This window comes from Phragmites australis, chromosome 14 (assembly GCF_958298935.1).
Source record: "Phragmites australis chromosome 14, lpPhrAust1.1, whole genome shotgun sequence".
In the NCBI taxonomy this organism is placed as follows: Eukaryota; Viridiplantae; Streptophyta; class Magnoliopsida; order Poales; family Poaceae; genus Phragmites; species Phragmites australis.
The window spans coordinates 4,122,859-4,143,214 of NC_084934.1; the positions used below are offsets into that span (position 1 = coordinate 4,122,859).

Consider the following 20,356-nt stretch of genomic DNA (forward strand, 5'->3'; position numbering starts at 1 on the left):
ATGCCGAACATATGACATGTGATATTAATGTCATTAAATAGTTCCTCATATCATGTACATTTCCCCATGCCCACCACCTTGTCTGGTTATGCGAGTTTCCAACAGAAACAACGACGCAAAACCACGTCTCATCTCAAACAACTTTCAGAAGAAACGATGACTCAAAACAACTGCATTTTTCCAGCAGAAACTTTCGGACTAAAGGGATATCAAAAATTGCCATCCTTTAAATACTGGATAAAAGTAAGCTGTAAGTTCAAGATCCTAAGCTTCTTGAATTCCATTTTGTAGATATGCACCGAACAACTTCTTGCAAGACCAAGAAGAAAAAGAGCACAATATAGGATACATATTCTATTATTCTAAGGCCACCTGAAAACCATGATCAACGATGAAAACAGCATCTGACACACAGTAATAGAAAAGAAATAGGATTATATTACACAGTTTGAAGATATCTATTTACATTATTACACAATCGAGAGAATTAAACCATGATACAGGAGAAGGATAGACACAATTGAGACCCTAGCACACTAAACCAGCAGACCTCAAGGAACCTATTGAGTGAAGTAATCTTGGAGCCGGGCACCCAAGAATATGAATTAAACGATGATCCTCTCATGACCATCCATCAGATCTTGTTGATCTTCTCAGCTATCACAACAGGGTTCTGCTTGGCGATCTGCTCCTCGGCCACCTTCTTGTAGTCGAAGGTGCACTTGTGGGAATCGGTGTAGCGGTGCATGGAGCAGAAGGTTCCGCCACAGCGGCACTGGAAACCAGTCAACCCGACCTTCTTGCGACAGGTCAGGCATCTGTTGCTGGGTGGCTTTGGAGGCTCCTGTGCTGCCTGCATCTCCTCCACAGCTGCAATGGCAATGGCTGCGGGCGCATCACCTCGCTTCGCTGTCTCAAATGGTGTCATGGAAGAAGAGGCTGCCGCAATCACCTTCTTCTCCACCACAGGGGCATCCGTTTCCATCAACTTAATGAAGTCTCTGTAGCACTTCGAGCACATATTGTTTGTCATGCTGTTGCCGAAGAAACCACAGTTGTTTATGCACAATATTGGGGCATCAGGGGCGTGGGACTCCTGCTTCCAGCTCTCTTGTGCCATTGCTACGGATGGGCTGCAAGCACGTAAGTTTCACAACTCATCAGTAAGAAAGAGTACTACAGAAATAACCGCTAACATAAACCAGTAAGAGTAACAAGAACCAGAAATACATAATTCAGGGTCAGAAATAAGTACAACCTAATGTTGAAGTACATATGTTGTACAGAAAGATACTAATGATAAAGGAAAATTGGCAGGGTAGGATGGAATCTTGACTATGGTTGCAGCCAATTTCATTCCTTTTTTTTTTTTCAAAATTTGCACATGATGCTTCCAGCTGAAAAAAACTAATCTGAACTACGACAAAGTGCCGATAAATACATCCCAAGCTAACAAAGTTCTAGCCAATTTTGTTGAATGAATCATCCTGTAAGGTCTTCGAAAAAAAGGACCTGATAAAGACTCCCCGCATCTATTCAGATAAGCACTAGTTGGCAGGCAAAGGGCAATGTTAGCAATCAGCACCCAGTGTCCAGTTGATTCAAATATCGAAAGTTGCTATCCATGACTATCTCTTCAGTTAGCATTCCACACCATGTGTAAGGTTAGCCAAACATCGAAAGTTGCTATCCATGATTCTATCTTTCTGATCAGAATACTTTCTATGAGCACATACGGCTAGGCTGGCTAGGTTGCAACTAATTGTAATACTGAAAACAATTCAAACACTTGTATGCCTGCTTCTTTGGTAGAACAAAACCAACACAAGCACATCAAACCTGCAGATCAGCAATGGAATTGTTAGCCAATGCCTGCTCACCTGGTCTTCAGTATAAGCTGATTTTCTTCTGCAGGACCAGTGTTCTTCTATCTCATTCTCATCCTTAGCCTATACATATTGAACCTCTGCACCTTTGGTTAATCAATTTCCTCACACAATCTTAGCATGAAGCCAACTCCTATTTGTTTCCCCCGCAAGTAAAGATTGCTTAGGCACCACTGGCGCAAGGCAGACAACCAACAGCAAACGGGCGAAGCAATCTACACCCGGAATCCCTATCACCCAGATACACACAATTCACGCAGTCAACCAGCACTTTCAACCACACGCCTAAGCAATTGTCCTTGCCATGCTCACCACGAAACCTCGTGCCATAACCCCTCCGCATCATCATAGCTTAATATGCCAGGCACGGCAAGAAAGCTCGCTGCTTTATCCATCTCGACGCAAGGGCCAAGAAGAAACCTTCCTTATTAGCATATCTTCTCCATGTAGCCAGCCGCACATGCTTCATGATTTGGCACGACGTTCACATGTGATGCGAGAGGCCACAAGCAACCATGCGCGGCGCGGCGTCTCACCAGCAGGCTGCGGGCCTGGATGAACTCCCCCATCCGCCGGCAACCATCAAACTGTTCATCAAACACGAGCAGATTCGGAATCCTTCACACTCCTCCGCTGTTTCTGAAGGCCAAATCGACTGCCTCACATCGTCTCCCAGCCTAAAAAAACTAATCACAGAACAAATGATTTCGAAATTCGAAAAACAACAGAAAAATCTAAAAGAAAGCCCAATGAAACACGTACACACACAAATCCGATAGTACCAAGCAACAAACACGACCACACCAGTCAAACCGATTCGCGCGGATCCAATCACTACACGCTGATCCAATCACGAGAGCACCAACCTAGGAACAGACCAAAAAAAAAAACTCTCAAAAAACAAATAAAAAAGAAAGAAAACGAACCACCCCCCGAGCGCGTCAACGGCGAACCTTGCACGGAGCCCCAGATCGGCCCGCGGCGGCGTCTGGCGGGCAATCGGATCGGGACAGAGGAGAGGAGGCGAGCGGCGGCACCAACCTGTGGGCGGGGCGAGACCGAGACGGCACGACACTTTCCTCTCCCACGGAAAAGTTTTTCCTTTTTTTTTTTTCCTTTTTCCGGTTGGGTTCGCGTCGACGAAGAGAGTGGCGTGCGCTTATAAAGGCATGAAATCAGATGATCCTAATCCGGCTGTGGCTCCGTGCAGATGCGAGTGGGGCCGGGGAGGGACGTGGGTCCCGCGTAGCGGTGGTGGGGAGGAGGCCGTTGCGAGATGGGATTCGGCGTGGAATCGATCCACCGTGGACCCAGAGAGAGCCTGGCTTCGGCGAGTCAGCGACGGCAGCGGCGCGACTCGGAGAAGAACGCCGTGGCCGAGCCGGCCGGAGCAGTTGGATCCGATCGCATCTTGCCTGGTTCGGCCCGCCCAGACGAGGGCGTCGTGCTGGATTCAAGTCTCGAGGCTACTGTGACAGGAGGAGATGGCCCGCACAGTACGCGGTGTAGCTGCCACAGATCGGGACCACCCCGCGCGTGGCCACGTAGAACGATATGCGTGGTAGTGGACCCGGTACTCAGCACCTTTGAGCAGGATCGGGCTGAGCGGCAAACCGGACGCGAGAGATCAAAGCCGGCTCGGGGACCGACGCAGGCAGATGCAGATCCTCATGGGTGGACAGCCTGGCAGTGCTTCGGGACATGCGTCTGTGGAGATCGCACGCCGGGCCGAGCCAGGGCCTCAACTGCTTGAGTGCTGGAGCTGGACTATTGGGCTGGGCTAGGAGTCCATACCTGGATCGGGCTGGCGAGCTAGTTCGGTTTGGCTCGATTAATAAATGAGCTACGATGTGGTACAAGTTTGATTTGTTTGGGTAATAAGCTGAGTCGAGCATCTACGAATCTGAGCTAGCTTATGAATCGCAAGTTTTTTTATCTAAGACATCTGTTTATTTCAGCTAGAGATTCTGAAAAGCAGCTTATAAAAGTTGAATTGTGAAAAGCTGGATTGTGAAAAGCTTTTAAACTGTAGATTCTAAAAAAATTTAATGGACAGTTTAGTAAAATGGACTTTCACAATCTATCAAAAGCTGAGGAAAACCAGCTTCTCAGATTCTCATAATCCAACCAGCAAATTTTAAAAAGTTATAACCAAAAGCTACCTGTTTGTTTCAGCTTCGGATTATAAAAGCTGAAAGCCAGAATCCGAAACTGAAACAAACAGGGCCTTAGACTTATCTCATCTGACAGTCAATGACGGTGAGACCATGACGTCAGCCGAAGGGTAGATTAGAACTCGATCATAATGAAACATGAAGGGGACTCCTAATAAAAATACCAATTTCTTTTCGGTACGAGGGCCCCTATTTCTAACGGGCGGGCTGCGTCCATCGATGGGGCCCACACGAGCGAGCTGAAGCTTCTTATGCTGATGAGCGCGAGCTCAACAAGCTAACGCCGAGCTCAGCACGACCCGTTAGAAAAAGTTGTTCCAGTCATCCTTGATGCCGATAAGGAGCTCAGATTCTTCTAGCTGGTCAACAACGGCGTGCCAGAGCAGGCGATGCGGGATATGCAGGAGGCGTGCCAGGAGTTCTTCTGGCTCCTAGCGGAGGTCAAGGCGGCTTGTACTCTGAGGACGCGGCTACTCTCAATCCAACCGCCTCTTCTCCAGCACCACGAACGGGTCCGACGGCGAGCGGTACTGGCGCGACTGCCTCCGCCTCGCTTGCGGCTTCCCTGTCGTCGACAATTCCAAGAACGGCTTGCTCGACAAGCTTCGTCGCCTCCAGTAACCAACCACCTATACAGCACCGATATAGATATAAGTATCAGTATCTGTCGGTGAATCAGGAACTAGGGGTCTCGAATTCCGAGATCGGATCAGCAATCTGCCACGTGGCGTCTTCTCGCGGGGTTCATCTCTGCGAGGTACGAGAAGACTAAGTCCCGGGAGGGGGTGCTCGGGGCCATAAACAGTGGTCCCCGAGTACCCGAACCCCCCGATGATCTGCGAAGACCAAGTGCCAGGAAGGGAGTGCTCGGGGTCATGAACAGTGGCCCCCGAGCACTCGGTTCCCCGAGGACCAAGTCCCCCGACGACCAGAAAAGCCGAGTATCAGAAAATGTGTGCTCGGGGCTGCGAACAGTGGCCCCCGAGCACCCGAGTACCCCGAGGACCCTAGGAAGGTAGTTCCAGGAGAGAGTGCTCGGGGCTGCGAACAGCGGCCCCCAAGCACTCGGGTCCCCGAGGACCTGAACAGTCAGTTCCGGGAGAGAGTGCTCGGGGCCGTGAACAGTGCCCCCGAGCACTCAGTTCCCCGAGGATCAAGGAAGGGCGTTTCCGGGAGAGAGTGCTTGGGGATATGAATAGTGACCCCCGAGCACTCGGTTCTCCGACGGCCCAAGAAGTCCTTCGTCGGTGGCCCCCACAGGGGTCCAGCGGTGAGGTGTCAGCCAGTTAAAGGCCCGATGCCACATTTAAGAGGGCACGTGGCCTGTCACTTCCAACTACTCCTGCCACGCTCGGTGTCAGTCCCTGCCACATCCTGGCGGAAGGGCGTGGGGACATTTAATGCGCGGGTCCCATCCTGCGTCATCCGGCGTGCCTCGGGATAGCATCGTAAGGCCCAAGACGCCCCGCCTGCCGCCCTGCTGTGTCAGACGAACAAGACTGGGCGGCACGTCGGGCTGCTCTGCGACTGCCCGGTGGGCCCTCTCCACGGCGCCCGTTGCCAACGCCATCATGACGACCGAGACCGGGCGGGGGGCGCATTTTCAACCCCCCCGTCACTTTGCGCAGCAACCCATGATGATTGTCTTTCCATTTATGGCGCCTTGGAACTCGTGCCCTCCCTTTCGGGGCACGCTACCGCCGGCGAGTATTTAAGAGAGCCGGTGGGCACGGACAAAGACAGGCTCAGATACACATTCTCAGAGGCTGAATAATCCAGAGCGAAGACAGAAGAACACCTCAGTACAAGCACATAAGCTGAGACCACCGAAGAACAAGGAGCCCGAAGCTCTAGGATAGACAAACATTCTTGTAACCAGCAACATCCCTGAGGGACATTCTCAGGGTATTTATAGCATCCATACAGGAGTAGGGTATTACGCTCAGTGCGGCCCGAACCTGTCTAAAAATCCCTCCAGTGCATTTACTGCATTCTGCATTCGATCATTCCATCCCACCTGCCATCGCATTTGCACCCATTTATTTCTCCCGCAAACATATTGAGAATCATCCCCCCGGCCGAATCTCAAAAAAGGGTCTCTCCGGATCCCTGCGATAGGAGTTCACCCTCCGACAGTATCGGATGGATATAGATACCAGGATATGAGGATACGGCATTTTTCTAGAAAACACAGTACACAGATATATTTTTTTTAAAAAAAACAGCAATAAGTGGAAGCAACCATGTTCAACTTTAGGTCTATTACATAAATGCATAACATAATTAAAAGTCTCAATTTAGAATATATAAAAAGACATTTTGTAAACATAATCACTTAATATGATGTCAGCAATAGCATTTTGTAAACATTGCTTGGACATAATCAAATCACTTAATCAGATTGAAATAAATAACTACATATGTAAACATTGCTTAACAAGGAATACTATAGTAGCAAACTAGCAATATATGGGCACTGGACAGTGGCAAAATCATCACAAGTATCTCCAATTCATCACAAGGCCGCATATCTATTCAAAGCCGAAATGAAACATTTGTCACTCAAATAAAAATCACAAGATAAATGTTGAGCGGCTGCATATATTTAAATAGCTCCTCTCGGGGCAGGACCGCCCGGGCGAGGTCATCGACGCCGGTCACCACCTTCAGCAGGGTCGCCAGTGCCCCCTAGTCGAGGTCCCTGTCCGCACCGATGTGGGTCCTCGTCAGGTCGCTCGAGCCGGTGTACATCCAGGTAGTGCGGGCACGCTCCCGCAAGGGGGCCAGATGGCGGCGCAGGTAGTCGGCGACCACCATCAACGAAGTCAGCCCTGCCCGGCGCAGGTCATCTATGTGGTTCAGCACCGGGCGCAAGCACTCATCCTCCGCGGGGGCCACCTCCCAGGTTGACCTGTGGGGTTCCGCCGGCGTTTGGGGCAGCGTGAGGCGGTCATGGGGGCTGACGTCGACGTAGACCCAGTCCCCGCGCCAGTCCTCCCATTTGTTGCGTAGCACTTGCGGGATGTAGAGTTCGCCGAGCCCCTCCCGCAGGCGGAAGTTGCAGCAGCCGACCACCTCCACCTCGTCGGATCCTTTCCTCTTCCCGGCCGCTCGGAGGATGAAGAAATGCCGGAACAGAGCGATCGATGGCGGCACTCCCACGAACATCTCGTAGAAGTGCGCGAGGATCACCAGAATCACCACCGAGTTCAGACTCAGGTGGGCCAGCTGGATACCGAATGTGTCCAGCACTTGGAGGAAGAACGTCGAAAATGGCGGCACCAGTCCGGCGGCAACGAAGGACACAAAGATGACGATCCGCTCCGGCTGGCGCGTGGAGAGCGAAAAGTTCGCTGGCGTCACCACCGACACCTCCCGCTGGCCGGCGGGCACCATCGGCTTGCGGACCTTCTCTGCCCCCTCCTCGTTCACAATGCAGGACTTCAGCAGAACGCTGTCGGAGCTCGACGTGTCCCGGCGGCTGCTTCCTACCCTCGGCATTTTTTGGGGGTGGGGAGTGTGCTGGAGGGGTTGAGAAGAATGGGGCGCTGCGGGCTGAAGAGGGCGAGAGCTCCCGGTGCGCAAGGAAGAAGAAGAAGACAGGAGGTGGCGATAGCATTAATGGCGTGAGGGACAACGGTTCGCTCCCCCTCTCTTTTTTATATCCTGGGGATTTCAAATGGCACTTTCTGCGGCGCATTCTGCGAAGCGCATTCCCCTCGATCGGCGCAGTTGCCATGCGAATCTCCCTCGATCCGTGCGGTTGCCAGATGCACTACCCTCGATCTGCGCGGTTGCCACGCGTGCCTCCCGCCTCGTTATCACTCTCCTCGGAAGTCGGAAGGACACGCGCCCTTTCGGTTCCCCGCCTGGGCCGTACCAAAAGCCTGGGCCAGAAAGACTATGAAGACAGCAAAATTCTAGCGCCTGAGAACAAGCCACGTGGCATCGATGCTGGGATCGGCCTCAAAGAAACAAGGGCCCCATCCACAGTCTTTGGGTCATCACCTGCCAATGGGACCGGGGGCTGCTGTCGGTGACATGGGAACCTAGGGTCCCCGAGTCCCGAGGCCAGGACAGCAGAGTGCCACGTGGCGCCCTCCCTCGGGGATTATCTCCCCGAGGTCCGAGAAGACTAAGTTCCAGGAGAGGGTGCTCGAGGCCATGAACAGTGGTCCCCGAGTACCTGAGTTCCCCGATGACCCGAGCAGACACAGTTCCGGGAGAGGGCGCTCGGGGCTATGAACAGTGGTCCCCGAGTGCCCGAGTTCCCCGAGGACCGAGAAAAGGCATATCCGGGAGAGAGTGCTCGGGGCTATGAACAGTAGTCCCCGAGCACCCAGAGTTCCCCAAGGACTTGAGAAGCCCCTTGCCGGTGGACCCCACAAGGGCTCAGCGGTGAGGTGTCAATTGGTAAGAGGCCCGATGTTGCATTTAAGAGGGAGCATGGCCTGTCACTTCCAACCACTCCCCCCCACGCCTGCTGTCAGTCCCTGCCACTGCTTAGCAGGGAGGCGTGGGGACATTTATTGCGGCTGGTCCCATCGCGCGTCATCCGCCGCGCCTCGGGATATCGTCGCTGGGCTCAAGGCATATCACCTGTCGCCCTGCTGTGTCAGGGTTGCTCTAACTGGATGGGCACGCGGGGTTGCTCGGTGGCTGCCCGATGGGCCCTCCCTGCTGCACCCGCTGAAAAGAGGGATGATGACGACATGACCGGACGGGGGCTCGTTTTCAACCCCCCCCCCCCCCCCCCGTAACATCAAGCTGCAGCCCATGATGGTTGCTTTCCATTTATGGTGCCTTGGGACTCGCACCATCCTTTATGGGCACGCTAGGCCGCCCCGACGGGATATAAGAAGGGGTGGGCGCCCCGGAGAAGAAATGAGCTTAAAAAGGGAAACAAGTTCTGGAAGTCGACCAAGACTCACGAGATGAAGAATACCGAGACAAGCTAACGAAGAACAAGACACACGAAGCTCTAGACTTAGACAGAAATCCTTGTAACACAAGAGATCCTCAGAGAGGCAATCCCAGAGCATTTATAGCATACACACAGGAGTAGGGTATTATGCTCTATGCGGCCCGAACCTATCTAAAATCCCCTGAGCATTTATTTCCTCTAACATCCGATCATCCATCCCACCTGCATCCCATTTACTCTCATTAATTCACGTACGAGGTAGATGCAGAATCATCCCCCCGGCTGAATCTCAAAGGGGTTCCTCCGAATCCCCGCTTGTGGAGTTCATCCTCCGACAGTATGTTATATACCCTGTTCCTAAATCCTACATTGAACTACTTAAAAATGTTATTTTGAGATGTGAAATAAAATATGCGTCTTTTATATCTGAGATCACTGAAGATAGATCTTTACTTGTTGACCTTAAGATAGAAATACCAATACTTCCAACTTGCTGGTGGATGTGAGATTACGACCATAGGCAATGTTATATACAACTGCTTAGATATGGCAACAACTGTCAAATTAATGTTATATACATCTAATTGACCAGCCAAGAAAGAAGTTGTAACAGTTAAGGTATATATCCCTCTGCTCCAAGAGAACAACCATGATTTTGTCGAACATTGGAGGGAGAGCTAGCTCTATCAAAAGAAAAACAGATTTTCTCACACATTGAAGTGGTGAATCTGCGCGTACAAAGCATATATCTTTAGGTGATTTTCAGAGTTATAAAGTAACATATATCTTTAGGTAAACTGACAAACTTGTTTAGCAATTAAACCTCCTACGTCAACATGGTTTATGGATTATTATCAAAATATCTATGAAGATTTGGAGGTCTTTTTTTTTCTTCCTAATTTGTGGCCTTCGGTTAACTTCTTTTTGCCATCTTGGGTATACAGTTTCTCTTGCTTGTCAGTTCTAAGCAGGGTTAGAGAACCACGGTTCATCAGCCAAAGATGTATATTGTATAATTTACCTTTAGAATACCATTGCAATTGATGAACGGCGGTGGTTTACCCCCTGGAATTTTTGTGACTTCATATCCCTTATGCTTGAAAATTGCTGCACCATGATGCTTTGTTAGATCTTGTTATAATTTTTACTGAGTTTTGAGATGAAAAGATTTGATGCAGTAAATCACTATAGTCTTCAGTTCTCCACACCTGCCACTTTCTCTCGCCTTGTTTCATAAAACTTTAGTTCAACATTGTTGGGCTAGTGCTGAAAATAACACTCCTCTACTGATTCTTTTTACATGTCATGATTTACTCTGTTGCTTATCTTGACAACTAACATTACATTTCCTCTCTTGTAGATTCAACATGTTTCAACTTTGACAACACTGGCTGTGCGAATCAGGACCAGGCTAACGCATGAACGTGCATGCTAATGCATGCTCATCCATCTGCACACCCTTAATTAGAAAACTATACTTAATTAGTTATGTTCCTCATTAGGCAAACCAACTAGATTAGGCATCGCGCGTTCCCTACTAGCTCACTTCCCTTTCTTAATGCCTCCATCAACTTTACAAAGCGTTACCATTTCTGTTTCCCTATGGTTTTATAGAGCAAATTGCCACAATTTACAAAAGCAAAATCCATAAGACACAAAGAGAAATTTGGATAATTTTACAATCAAATCAGTACCAACTCCGAAAGCAAGTTTTTTCTAATTTACAAGCATATCCATACACATTCAGAGAGCAAAATTGTTCCAATTTACATGCAAAATCCATGCTAACTCAGAGAGGAAATTCATATATAAACTCAGAAGCAAATTTGTTCAATTTACAAGCAAATCCAAACAAAAAAAGAGCAAGTTTGTTGCAATTTACAAAAGCAAATCCATATGAAATCATAAAGCAAATTTATTTCTTCCCATGGAGCAAATCCAAGTGCAAATTTGTTTCAATCAACAAACGAGTCTAGCGAACTCATGACTAAGGAGTAAGTCTAGCGAACTCGTGATCAAGGATGAGGTTGCTGCTCCAAATGGACACCATCGAAGTCCAAGTCGATCTTCATCACCAAGATACATGCGGGACCGTGTAGATCACTTACACACCACAAAATGGTGATGTCGTTGAAGCTCGACGATCTACAGGAACACTTGCCGTGTAGGTCGCAACAGCAACTGAGCTTCCTCTTAGGGTGCCTCCCGATGCGCCCTAGCCACTAGCAACCGAACTATAAAACAAAATTGAAAAGCAATTCAATGTATTTGCTCGGCATATTTGAAGTATTGTATAGGCAAATTCATACAAATGTAAAAGGCAAATCTATCGAAAATCATAAGCAATTTGTTGCATCTCTGCAAGCAAAAAAGCAATTCAGTCGACGATCTAAAAGGTAGCTGCACTGGTGTGCGAGAATCAGGTCATCGTGCCGTGAGGTCACACGTCGGGGGCAAGGCGCGAGCGGAGTAGCGTGGCCGCTGTTGCTGTGGAGGTGGCCACCCGATCCATGACCTCCAACGATGAAGTGCCCTCCAGCTCTCGCGCCAGGGCCTCATAGACCACAGTCTCTACGATGACAGGGGCTACCTCCTCCGCAGCTGGCACCACCGAGGCTATGAAGACGAACACCAGTTGTCTCCCTATGTCCACTGTGGGCAACGAGCGAACCGCTACGGATGGGGTTACGGCCACCTCCTACCTCCCGGGCGCTCGCACGAAAGTGATGACGGGGTCACCTAGGGGCGCAGGCACGAGACGGTGGAAGCGCCGAGGCAGCACCAAGGCATGAGAGCAGCCGGATCCAGCGAACTGGATGCGAGGGGATGGCCAGCGAGCCCCCGTGAGTCTGGATTTGTTGGAGAGAGAGAGGACGAGTCGAGGGCATGCGTGAGACGGTGGAAGCATCGAGGTAATACTGAGGCATGAGAGGAGTGAGATCCAGCAAACTGGATGGGGGGTGGCCGGTGAGCTCCCATGCGTCTGGATCTGTTAGGGAGAGAGAGAGAGAGAGAGAGAGAGAGAGAGAGAGAGAGAGAGAGAGAGAGAGAGAGAGAGAGGATCGGAAGAGCTCAGGTAGCACCGCACCGCGAGGGTGGCCAGATCCAGCTACTCCATTCGAGGGGGGTGGCCGACGAGTCCTCATACTCCTTGATCTGTTGCAGAGAGAGGGGGGAGGGGATTTATGAGGGAGAGGATGAGTCGATATCTGTTGTTGAGAGAGAGGATGAGTCTACATGATGAGGAGGGGATTGGATATGGGAGGGGATGGACTAGATGGATACATATGCAGAGGAATTGGATCGACGGCTGGTACGGGTGTGTAGATATGCGAGGAAACACCTGCACGTCACACGCCTGGAACGAAGACTTTATCCAACTTTTTGACTCCTACAAGATGAACATGCTTCTGTAACATATATTTTAGATGTGATATATGTTTGAAGTCGTTTCTTAAGAACTACTACACTGATTATTTTCCTATCATATAAAATGCTGTCCATATCTGTGAATATATGCATGCCAACGGACCACGAAGAGTCATCTCATTGAGGCCGAGGGCTGGCCGGCGTTCGGCTCGGGTCGGACTTCTTGGTCGACTCGGTCGGCTTCGTCGCTCCACGTACATAGCCAGGTCAGCTCAGCTACGTCGGGGTCAGGGTCGGACTCAAGTTCGAGTCCGAGGCCAGTTCGGTTACTGCACGCATCACGAACGAAGAGGGGACGGGTATATATATTTGCACGCGTCGCAGCGTCGCGGCGCCCATCCATGCCAAAGTACGTGACGACGCCATGAGCCGCGCCTGGCCGCCGCATCCTGAACTCTCCGCGATGACAAAAGTTTCGCTCCCCGCCGACGGCCCTCCGCCGAAGGCGTCCAGCGCGTCGGGCGATCCCAGCTCCGACTCCGACCCCGACCACCCGATGCAGGAGCCCGAGTTCGAGATCCACGCCGTGGACGACGACCGCCGGGCACGACGCGCTCCGTTGCCTCCTCGGCCTCTTCTCCCAATGTTCCAGCGCCGCCAGCACGCTATCGACGAGCATCGGGAGGCGAACAGGATCGAGCGCCTCCGCTACTTCATGTTCGCCCCCCAGGTAATTCCCTAAGATTTAAGATCGATGCACGATGATGATTGATTATATTGGTTCTGGGGTATCTGAATTTGCATGCGTTTCTTTCTTCTTTTTTGACGAAAAAGCATGAGATTTGCATGCGTTTTTTTTATTGATTATGGGGTATCTGATCGAAACTGTATGCGTTTTCGATCAATTTTCAGGGGCTTTTATGCGTCTGGACCTGGATCATCGGGAGCGTGATGATCTTCCACGCAATGCATCCTGACTTGTTGCCCAATCTTACCTGGGTGATCGCGCTCTCAGCTCTGCTTATGCTTTTCTCGCTACTGTCGCTGCTGCTCTCCTATCTTGGCATTTACGTCTACGACCGCTACCCAGGCCTCAACAACTGGTTGCATTATTAGCTTGCAAGTTGGACCCGCATAATATGTATCAACTCGATCGGGTCAAGTGTAGATGCTATGTTAAAACATACTATTTGCATGCAGTCAAATAATCAAAATTTTGGTATTTACCGTTGTATAAAAAGTACTTTTAATCACCAGTTAGAACCTATGGTTCAATCCCTGCTTCTTCCAGGCTTTATCCCGAAAGAGGTCAACAATTCTTGTGTTTTGATACAACTCTAACTCCGAGATCTATATTAGATCTAGAGTTTATATGATAAAATAGAATGGTTTAAACTTTTATTTTTAGTTTAAAATAAAAACAAATAGCTCAACTAAATACCTTAATTCATCTATAGCTCCCGATCTAAAAATTTTTAAGGTAAGTTTGATCAGCCTAAAAAATCTTAGATCTAGAGCTATGCTTTAGCATAACCTTAGTCTTCATGTTTCCTGTTTCAACTTCGAAAGGGTTCCTTCACATCATGACACGTGATAGATCTAACTTAAACAAGTAACAAAAAAACAAAAGGCAAGCAGGATGGTATTAAGTACAATCGGCAGATTTCATCACCAATAACGTTTCAAAGTATATCAACATGAACTGATTGAAAAAATCACCATCTTAACATAATATATTTCAAACAAATGGTTAGCTTTTTGCCTAAAGTTATGAGATTATATAATCAGTAGATACAGCTAAACGAAGCAACACTGAAGCATCGCAGTACCAAATCATTATATGTATATTTCATTCACGTGCAAAATTTGCAAGTTCCATGTTGAGGGTTATGAACAATGAAACACAGCTCCAATGTAAAATAGAATGACCCAGCACAGCAAATCCTCAGCAACACGAGTAAAATCGATCGTGTCATCAGGAAGAATATACATCTCTGACTTCCAACATCACAATACATGTGCGATTCAAACTACCAAAAATGGCCCAGCCAAGATCTGAGCATCGTATGTAAATCCATCAGGAAGAATATACAATCAGCTCCACATTGACCACTCGCACAACAATCAGCTCCGCAAGCTTGCATAATGGAGACATGTCAAGAAGAGAACATCTGCAAGAAAAATCATATAAATTAGCAAAGAAAAGATAGCTGCAAGATTAAATTGAATATTACATATATCTAGGAATGCTTACCAGCTAACATCCGAAAAACAACCATAGGAACACGAAAAGAGCGATCATCAGCCCACATACGATTGCACATGTAATCTTGTACACTGCTGAATGAAAGATTGTATATAGCGCAAAACTGAAAAGGCTCAACACAATGACCAGTGCTGCAAGGGTAGCATATCGAGTGTAACAAACTGATCTTGGGGGTGTGTCTAGGAAACCAGCAGCCAAACCAGACGATATCACAAAGACACCCAGAGTGATTCCACCAAAGCCACAGAGTTTCACAATATCTGAGTGAGTACTAAGCAAGTGGTAGGCCGCAGCAGCTGTGGGAAAGGACCCCCCAAACATAGGCCCAAGTAAAGCCGTATACCTGCTAGCCTGCAAGAAACATAACAAAAGTACGTAAGGAACATAAAAAGGTAAAATATTTCCGACAAGAAACATAAGGCATACAAGAAAAATAACAAAGATAACATATGAATGTTTAGAGTTCAAAAGATACTTCTGGGCTTCTAACTATGACAAGAAAGCTCAAAAGTTGGATTCATTAGATAGCTCTACACGACCCAACGCTTCAAAGAGGTTTGAAAGCCTATCTTCGATATCATATACTGTTTCATTAGGCAAATTTAGCTCCGGGAGACTCAAGTATTGCGCCATCTTCTGTTGGACACCATGAAAGTATGGCTTTATTGGTGGAGACTGCACTATACTGTGGCGCTTTGCTGGACACTATGGACAGTGAAATACCGTTTCCAGGCTGAGTAGCAGCCTCCTAAACATCGACCGCTAGCAATAACGTACGCAGGTGAGGTAGGATTTTGATGTCAGGCTAGTGTGAGCGCAAGAACTCGAGCTCGGCCAGTGCTGCACTCAAGGGCATTAAAGTCCTGTGCATTGTTTCTCTCTTCTAATCAGCCAAATATACAATTTTAATGGGACTAGAGTCCACCAGTAAAGAGCTAAAAATCGTACTGTCCTTGAGCCAAGCCAGGATCGAACAATATGTTCGTGCAATGGATCGAGTGGTACGTAATTAGATTTATTCTATACATTCACAAAGCTTGCCTACATGCAGAATCGTTTAAGTTCAGCAGAGCCGCAATCACCATCATTGTTGGGAGGCCAGAGCGCTAAATATCTTTTCGTAATTTTCGGGAGACTAGAAATGCAGGCACGCAGCCCATTAAATTGGCATTTGTTCTTCCAGTGTAATCCAATTCATAGGATTATTTTCATCGAAAAGCAGCCTCCACATCTACAGATATCCATCAATCCATCATGCATGCACCTAAATTCAGAAACTCACATTTGGGGCCGCGACGAGACCTGTCTGTACTGAGAAGAAGCAGGTTACCCAAGCCCCAGTAGCTGCTGCTGCTGCTGCCGTGTCCTGGTCAATCTCCTGAAATTGATCAGAAACATATAGTTATAATGGAATAACCCCCAAAAAAAGTTTACACAATCAAGCCTCTGAGCTTACCCCCATGGCCTGCTGCCCCGTCATCAGTACGGCTGCTTTCACCCCCGCGCTGGCTGCAGAGGCAGCCGCAACCTTCAGCCTCTTGAGATCGTAGGGAAATCGGTTGGCAGGTTCAAGATCCCGCACCATATCATCGATACCGCGCTTCGCGCCAGCGGCGGCGGCGGCCTGAGCACGCGAAAGGGGCAGCACAGCGGCCACCAAAGCTTCTGGGTCGATCTCCTGGCCTCCCACCGCGCCTTCTTGCTGAGCCTCGTGGACCGCGTCAATGATGGCCTGCCTGGCGCCCCTCGCAGCCGCATTCGCAACTGCGGTAGCCAAAGAGTTCTCCTCATCGGTGGCTCCAGCGCCACCGCCGTTCCTCTGGAAGGCCGCATTCCCCATCGCAACAGGTCGGCGTGGACGGGGCGGAAGCCGGGTCGGTGGTCCTCGGCGTCGACGGGGCGGAGTGGGATCAAGCGGAGGGACTCTCCGGTGGAGCGGAGCAGCGGACGGCGTCGGCGCGTGGTGTGTCCCGCGACGCGCTCCGCTTCCTCCTCGCAGTCGCCGCCGGTTGCAATAAAAGGAGTGGCAGCGTCAAGATTACCGGAGGCAGGGCGTTGAAGGGTTCCCGGTCGGGCGGAGCGGCGGTGCGCGTGGTGCGCCTGCTGCCTTCCGCACCCTTCACGCGATGCGCTCCGCGTCCTCCTCGTAGTCGCCGCCGACCTCCCCGCTGCAAGAAACCGCGGCAAGGCTACCGGCGGCCGAGGCGGGGGCGGGGGCGGGGGCGGGGGCGGGGGCGGGCGGAGGGGTCCCGGTCGGGCGAGCGGAACGGCGGACGGCGTCGGCGCGCGTCAGGGCAACGACGGCGTCGCGGCGGCCGGCGAGGATTTGGGATTTTCTTCTCTTTTCTTTTCTTTTCTTTTCTTGGGAATTGGGGGTAGAGCGGGGTTCGCAGCGCTCGCGGCGGGTTTCGGAACTTTTGAAGACGAGACGGCTAGGGCATCGTAGCCAGCTGTATCCCAAAAGTTATTTGGATTTTGATTTTGTTCCTATAAATTATTTTGTTAAAAAAATCCCTAAAGAACGACTTTGTTGAAAAACATCCTAAAAATCAAAAAAATTCTAAAAAATTAGAGACAATTATAAGACCTTCTGTGATTTTTTTTTTCAAAAATAATATCCTTTGCATCATATTTCATTAAGAGTAAGTTTGAAAAAAAAACGTGTAGCTCATTTATTAATTTGAATTAAATGCATAGTTAATTATTTACTAATTCAAAAATCATGAAACCAATTTTTTTAGTCTTCTTACATGATCCTCTATCTTCTAAAAATATATAAAATCTTGAAATAGTTATTATAACATGCATGATTGAGTAAATGTGTTGCAGGTAGATTAATTCATCACTAATTCATAACACCCCAAAATTAGTGAAACCACTTTTATTAGTTTACTTAAACAATGATTTATGTAGAAAAAATAATGGTAGACATGACGAAGTTAAAATAACATGAGTTAATAAATGAGCTGCACGTTTTTTTAAACTTTCTCTCCATAAAATATGATGCAAAGGATATTATTTTTGAAAAAAAATTACAGAAGGTCTTAGAATTATCTCTAGTTTTTTTAGAATTTTTGTGATTTTTTTTTATTTTTTTGAATTTTTTTGGGGGTTGCAACAAAGCTAAACTTTGGGGGTTTTTTGCAACAAAATAACTTTTGAGAGGGAGTCAAAATCTAAGTGACTTTTGGGAGGTTTTTTTCGCATTTTCCCTAGAATTTAATTAGGAATATCAGATCACTTTAAAAAAAATAGAAATATTGTATTTCACTATAATGCTGCTAAAAATTTTCTAGGGAAGTGCTATTTAGCTATCGAATTTTCAACTGTGGATCATACATCAAGATTTGTACCTGCCGACTGGAGGTCGTCTTCTCTGGTGAATGCAAGGTTAGGATTATGGTTCGATTGGGGTTTTGGGGTTGTCAGGTTTGGATCTAGGGGTTGTCGACTTAGAAGAAGCTCTAGGGAGGCTGTCAGCCTAGCGGTAGGCAGGACGGCGAGGCGACGAGGGTAGTGGATGGACGTTTTGGTGGTGCTAGCAGAGGGGGCATCGAGATTCATTGAGGTTAACGAGGGAGTAGTTCACAAGGGAGGCGGCTCTAGCGGCGATGGCGCCGTCAGAGCCAGTTGGGAGGCGGGGGAGCACGAGATCTACCTCTAGTGAAGGGGGAATGGAGGGGGGCAGAGGGGGATGGAGGGCCAATGGCGGAGGTGGTACTAGTGGGCCACGCCAGATCTGGGGATGGAGATGGTGAGATGATGGGAGGTGGTGCACTAGGTGGGGGTGGCAGCGGGCATCAATGCGAGCCATGATGGTGGCGGCGGCTGCATCTGGAAAGCTTGGGGATGAAGGGATAGGTGGATGAGGGTTATGTACAATGGGGAAGATCTGGGTTGCTGGATACGCATCGAACGGTGGAAAAATCCAACATATGTAGGCCCTGAAAATCTGGCAACAAATAGCTAGACGGTCCTAATTTTCTAATCTTCGAAATGTAAACCAACAAAGTCCAATTCACATGTTTTGTTCCAACCCATTAAGTGTGTGACCCGTTAGGTTTACGTAAAAAGGCTACGACTCAGAAACCCTTTCTAAATTGAAATCAATAGTGGTCATTAGCGGGACATATTAACTCCCGAGTATACGTAAAAGATCATATCGCTAAACTTTTATATACACATGCATCGATCCCTTCGCCTCACGATACCAGTCAAGTTCAAGGTGAGATACGTACCACCCTTGTGATAGCGCGACCATTCACTCAATCAAATAGTGGATTCATTATGATTAACTCTTTAATCATATTGGTATGGCCATGCACTTTCCCAATCCAACTATCTCGAGGGTCCAGAGATATCTCTCCCGTTATCAAGGAGGGGCAATTTCATCTTGATTGCTCATACCTCATGACATGTTTCATGACAAACCCGAAAACTACCTTTATGACTACCCAGTTACAGAATAGCGTTTGACAGCCTCAAAGTATACCACTACACATTCTGGAAATCAATGACGATCTCAGGTCAAAGGATCCTGCATTTACACCATTTGAGATAATAATTGATAACACATCATAAATAACAATTCCAGCAATATCTCAAGGTGGGTCTATCCAACATCATGTTATCTAACATAAATATCCACATTATTGACCTGGTATCTCTATATATATGATCCATGAAACGTGATCATCAATCAATACATGTGCTGGTCTTATGTATCATCACAATGATATGTAACCAGGGATCGACTAAGAATAACATCACGATATAAACATAGAGTTTAATGAACAAGTCACATACTTGTCAATCAATGTAATTGATAGTCATTCTTGGAATAATATATTATTTTATAATACATAAACATAGACGTGTGATACAATCATCCATATGATTGCCTCTAGGGCATATCACCTTCAGGAATAATTCTGTAGTTTATGTCAACTCTCCTTTTTCTCTCTCTAGAGGGTGAGGGTGAAGATCTTCCTGTTGATCAACTGCGCCACAAACTTCCGCTCCCTCTATGCCCAAAACTTTAGGTCACTCTGGGGGTACGCTGAAACAAAGACGGGGCGAGCAAACCAGCAACAAATTGCAGTCCGGCACTTATACAATAACTCAAGTCAGTATTGAAGGGGAGCCTGTTGCACCTCGTGAGGCCTGCGCCAAATTCCGTAACAGTTGCGGATTTTTAGTCAAGGAGTACGTCCCAATCACTATAACTGATTTGCGGTTGCTGCCAGATGAGATGAAGGAGTTCCTGTGGGTAACATTGATGTCGGAGGATTAACTCCAGTCGCAGGGATCCCGAGAGACCCCTTTTTAGAGATTCGACCGGGGGGATGATCCTGAATACGTTCGTCGGAGAAATAAATGGGAATGAATGCAACAACCGGTGGGGGGGGGGTTGACCTGCACCGGAATTTAGATAGGTTCCGGCCGCACGGGGGCGTAATACCCTACTCCTGTATGGATACTATAACTGTCCTGAGGAAGTCCCTCAAGGATGTTGCTGGTTACACGAATGTTGGTCTATCTAAGAGCTTGGGGCTCCTTGTTCTTCGGCTGGGACTGGGCTCAGCCTTCCTCACAGTGTTCTCTTGCGTTGTGTTCTTGTCTATCCATTACCTCTAACCGTCTTCTTCAACTATGCTCTTTCTTGTGTCTCTTTTCACTTGGTCTTTCCTTTTGTGCCGTCGGCTGCTTTAAGTACCCGCCGGCCGCGACATGCCCC

At 48.3% G+C, this 20,356-nt stretch overlaps 2 protein-coding genes across 13 annotated transcripts; both read right to left on the minus strand.

Moving 5' to 3' along the window:
• Window positions 1–418: 418 nt before the first annotated feature.
• On the minus strand, window positions 419–3,062 carry LOC133890675 (zinc finger A20 and AN1 domain-containing stress-associated protein 9-like). Of its 12 annotated transcripts, none has more exons than XM_062331163.1 (4): window positions 2,928–3,049; window positions 2,669–2,752; window positions 2,199–2,563; window positions 419–1,133 (listed from the first exon to the last, which is right to left on the minus strand). In XM_062331163.1, the coding sequence occupies exons 3-4, from the start codon at window positions 2,279–2,281 to the stop codon at window positions 635–637; spliced, it is 582 nt and encodes a 193-aa protein (XP_062187147.1). In that variant the 5' UTR covers window positions 2,282–2,563; window positions 2,669–2,752; window positions 2,928–3,049; the 3' UTR covers window positions 419–634. The 12 variants fall into 12 exon arrangements, with proteins under 12 accessions (XP_062187147.1, XP_062187143.1, XP_062187142.1 ...); XM_062331159.1 differs by having other exon boundaries at window positions 2,199–2,572; XM_062331158.1 differs by having other exon boundaries at window positions 2,649–2,752.
• Window positions 3,063–14,186: 11,124 nt separating this feature from the next.
• On the minus strand, window positions 14,187–16,988 carry LOC133891205 (uncharacterized). The gene is made up of 4 exons (XM_062331922.1): window positions 16,076–16,988; window positions 15,902–15,997; window positions 14,608–14,970; window positions 14,187–14,524 (listed from the first exon to the last, which is right to left on the minus strand). The coding sequence occupies exons 1-3, from the start codon at window positions 16,457–16,459 to the stop codon at window positions 14,611–14,613; spliced, it is 840 nt and encodes a 279-aa protein (XP_062187906.1). The 5' UTR covers window positions 16,460–16,988; the 3' UTR covers window positions 14,187–14,524; window positions 14,608–14,610.
• Window positions 16,989–20,356: the final 3,368 nt, after the last annotated feature.

Excerpts from the sequence above, each read along its gene's own strand:
- LOC133890675 (XM_062331163.1), bottom strand. The coding sequence starts at position 2,281 with ATGGATAAAGCAGCGAGCTTTCTTGCCGTGCCTGGCATATTAAGCTAT. Across the intron at positions 1,134-2,198 it reads TTATGGCACGAGGTTTCGTG|CCCATCCGTAGCAATGGCAC; the intron begins GTGAGCATGGCA and ends ACGTGCTTGCAG.
- LOC133891205 (XM_062331922.1), bottom strand. The coding sequence starts at position 16,459 with ATGGGGAATGCGGCCTTCCAGAGGAACGGCGGTGGCGCTGGAGCCACC. Across the intron at positions 15,998-16,075 it reads CGGGGCAGCAGGCCATGGGG|GAGATTGACCAGGACACGGC; the intron begins GTAAGCTCAGAG and ends GATCAATTTCAG. Across the intron at positions 14,971-15,901 it reads GTCTCGTCGCGGCCCCAAAT|GCTAGCAGGTATACGGCTTT; the intron begins GTGAGTTTCTGA and ends TGTTTCTTGCAG.